Source organism: Clupea harengus, chromosome 5 (genome assembly GCF_900700415.2).
Source record: "Clupea harengus chromosome 5, Ch_v2.0.2, whole genome shotgun sequence".
In the NCBI taxonomy this organism is placed as follows: domain Eukaryota; kingdom Metazoa; phylum Chordata; class Actinopteri; order Clupeiformes; family Clupeidae; genus Clupea; species Clupea harengus.
In genome coordinates this window covers 16,434,645-16,437,144 of record NC_045156.1, presented here as the reverse complement: position 1 = coordinate 16,437,144, position 2,500 = coordinate 16,434,645, and the positions used below count along the sequence as shown (strand labels likewise).

Genomic DNA, 2,500 nt, shown 5'->3' with positions numbered 1-2,500 from the left:
GTGTGTGTGTGTGTGTGTGTGTGTGTGTGAACTATCAGAACTAGATAGGGTCGACAGTGGTACAGAAGTCGTTTAGTAATCAGAAGGTTGTTAGTTCAATTCCCTGTCGCAGCGTCCTTCAGCAAGACACTGAACCCCTAATTGCTCCTGATGTGCAGTTGTGCATCAGTGTAAATGTAAAAATGTGTATATCCTTGTAAGTCGCTTTGGATAAAAGCGTCTGCTAAATGACTAAATGTAACTATCTGGAACTATCAGAACTACCTGTAAGGGCTGCTTTGAGCAGCTGTGCTTAAGAGGCCACATTTAGAGGTTACATGGACAGAGGTTACTCTGCCAAACTGAACACCGACAGGAAATACTCAGTAGCTACAGGAAATACTGAGCGCCTACAGGAAATACTCAGTAGCTACAGGAAATGTGATCACTGAAGATTCTATCTTATCCTGTCATTTCAGCCAAAGTACAGCTACAGAAGTTTGTTTCTGGGCAAGAGCGTGATGGCTGAATCTGTCCTTGCAATAAGGCAATCAGTGAATATAAAGGGGTTTAGCATCCATGTCCACACCTGCTGTGTGTGTGTGTGTGTGTGTGTGTGTGTGTGTGTGTGTGTGTGTTCAAACCCAGGGGTGTGTGTGTGTGTGTGTGTTAGGGTTCAAACCCAGGTGTGTGTGTGTGTGTGTGTGTGTGTGTGCGTGTGTTAGGGCTTGCGTGGCGAAACCACTACAGATGATCCAGAACACGGCGGTGCGTCTGGTGTTCAACCAACCGAAGAGGGCACACGTCACCCCGCTACTCATTGACCTCCACTGGCTGCCTGTAGCTGCTCGCATTACGTTCAAGTCACTTATGCTTGCTTACAGAGTGATTGCTGGTTCTGCTCCTGATGGAGATAATTTCCAAACACTGTTAATGACTTGATATAATAACCAAGTGCCTTGTATTAATAATTACCTTATATGAATCATGTACTTATGTAAGCAGGAACATGGCTTTTCTGTGTTTCTGTGTTTCTGTGTTTCTGCGTGTGTGTAACTTAGAATATTAGGTGCCACTTAGTCTGCATATGTACAAGAGCATGTTTAGACCAGAAGTGATAAGAAGGGTCGAACTGTGCTTCTTCCGACCTTGCAAAACTTCCATCCTTGCCTCGGACGTCAGAAATCCACCACGTGGTTATCTCTGCTGAACGCTAAACTTCTGTCTATATAAACCCTGTGCGATGTGTTTATCATTGCTTCACTTTCAGCCTTGTGCTGGGAGTGAGCCCGATTGCAATTGTTGTTTGTCTAATAAATATACTTATATGCAGCTCCGGAGTCCTGAGGTAACTAGGGTGAATTTTCACCTAACAGCTCCCACCTACCTAAATGTTACACCCAGGATGCTGCGCTCGTCTAGTGAGCGTCGTTTGGCTCTGCCGTCTGTGCAAGTACGGCAGTCCAGACTATTCTCATTTGTAGTTCCACGTTGGTGGAACGAACTGCCTAGTACTACCAGAGCAGGGGCGTCCGTCTCTACCTTCAAGAAGCTTTTGAAGACCCAACTCTTCAGAGAGCACCTCCCTTCCTAACTGGCACCTCGACTAGTGCTTAACTTGCACTTACAGCAGTTACATTCCTGCACTTATTTTTTTCTTTTCTATGTCGTTTTTCTATTCTTATGTAAAGGAGTATTTATTGTTACACCATGTTTTTATTGCTCTTAGCTTGACTGTTCTCTCCCTTGTACGCTAAATGACTAAATGTAAATGTAAATGTAAATGTCAAACCCAGGTGTGTGTGTGTGTGTATTAGGGTTCAAACCCAGGTGCTCCGGGTTAAGGTTCAAACCGAGGTGTGTGTGTGTGTGTGTGTGTGTGTGTGTGTGTGTGTGTGTGTGTGTGTGTGTGTGTGTGTGTGTTAGGGTTCAAACCCAGGTGCTCTGCTGGAGAATGGACACACTGCCACCTCCAGACCCCACTGAGATACATATTAACATTGCTCTTACACTTTTATATCTGCATACATATTAACATTGCTCAAACCCAGGTGTGTGTGTGTGTGTGTGTGTGTGTGTGTGTGTGTGTGTTAGGGTTATTGCTCTTACCCTTTTAGATGAGATCTGCATACTTGTAATTGAAGTTGGAACCTGAAAGAGAAAACAGCACCAGCATGAGTGGGGATGTTCTGCTCTATATTCAAAATATAATATAATATACTGTATACACACTATAATATAATATAATATATATATAATATAATATATAATATAATATCATAATTCAGTCAGAAGATTTATGGTAGTGATTTGGTGTTGGTGGACTAGATCTGCTGCTGTTGTTCCTCACTCCTTTCCATTTCATAAAGCGCCTTGAGACTGACACACACACAAACACACGCACACGCACACACACACACACACACACCCTTCCATTTCATAAAGCGCCTTAAGACTGAGACACACACACACACGCACGCACACACACTTCCATTTCAATAAACGCTTTGAGACTGAGACA

The 2,500-nt window shown here is 43.5% G+C and overlaps 1 protein-coding gene across 1 annotated transcript in view; it reads right to left on the bottom strand.

Annotated features, from left to right (window-relative positions):
• sema3fb (sema domain, immunoglobulin domain (Ig), short basic domain, secreted, (semaphorin) 3Fb) overlaps positions 1 to 2,500 on the bottom strand; it is a 41,937-nt gene that overhangs the window by 5,268 nt on the left and 34,169 nt on the right. Inside the window, exon 14 of the mRNA XM_031567871.2 lies at positions 2,089 to 2,130. Coding sequence (XP_031423731.1) covers positions 2,089 to 2,130 — 42 coding nt within the window. The remainder of the gene's footprint in view (positions 1 to 2,088; positions 2,131 to 2,500) is intronic.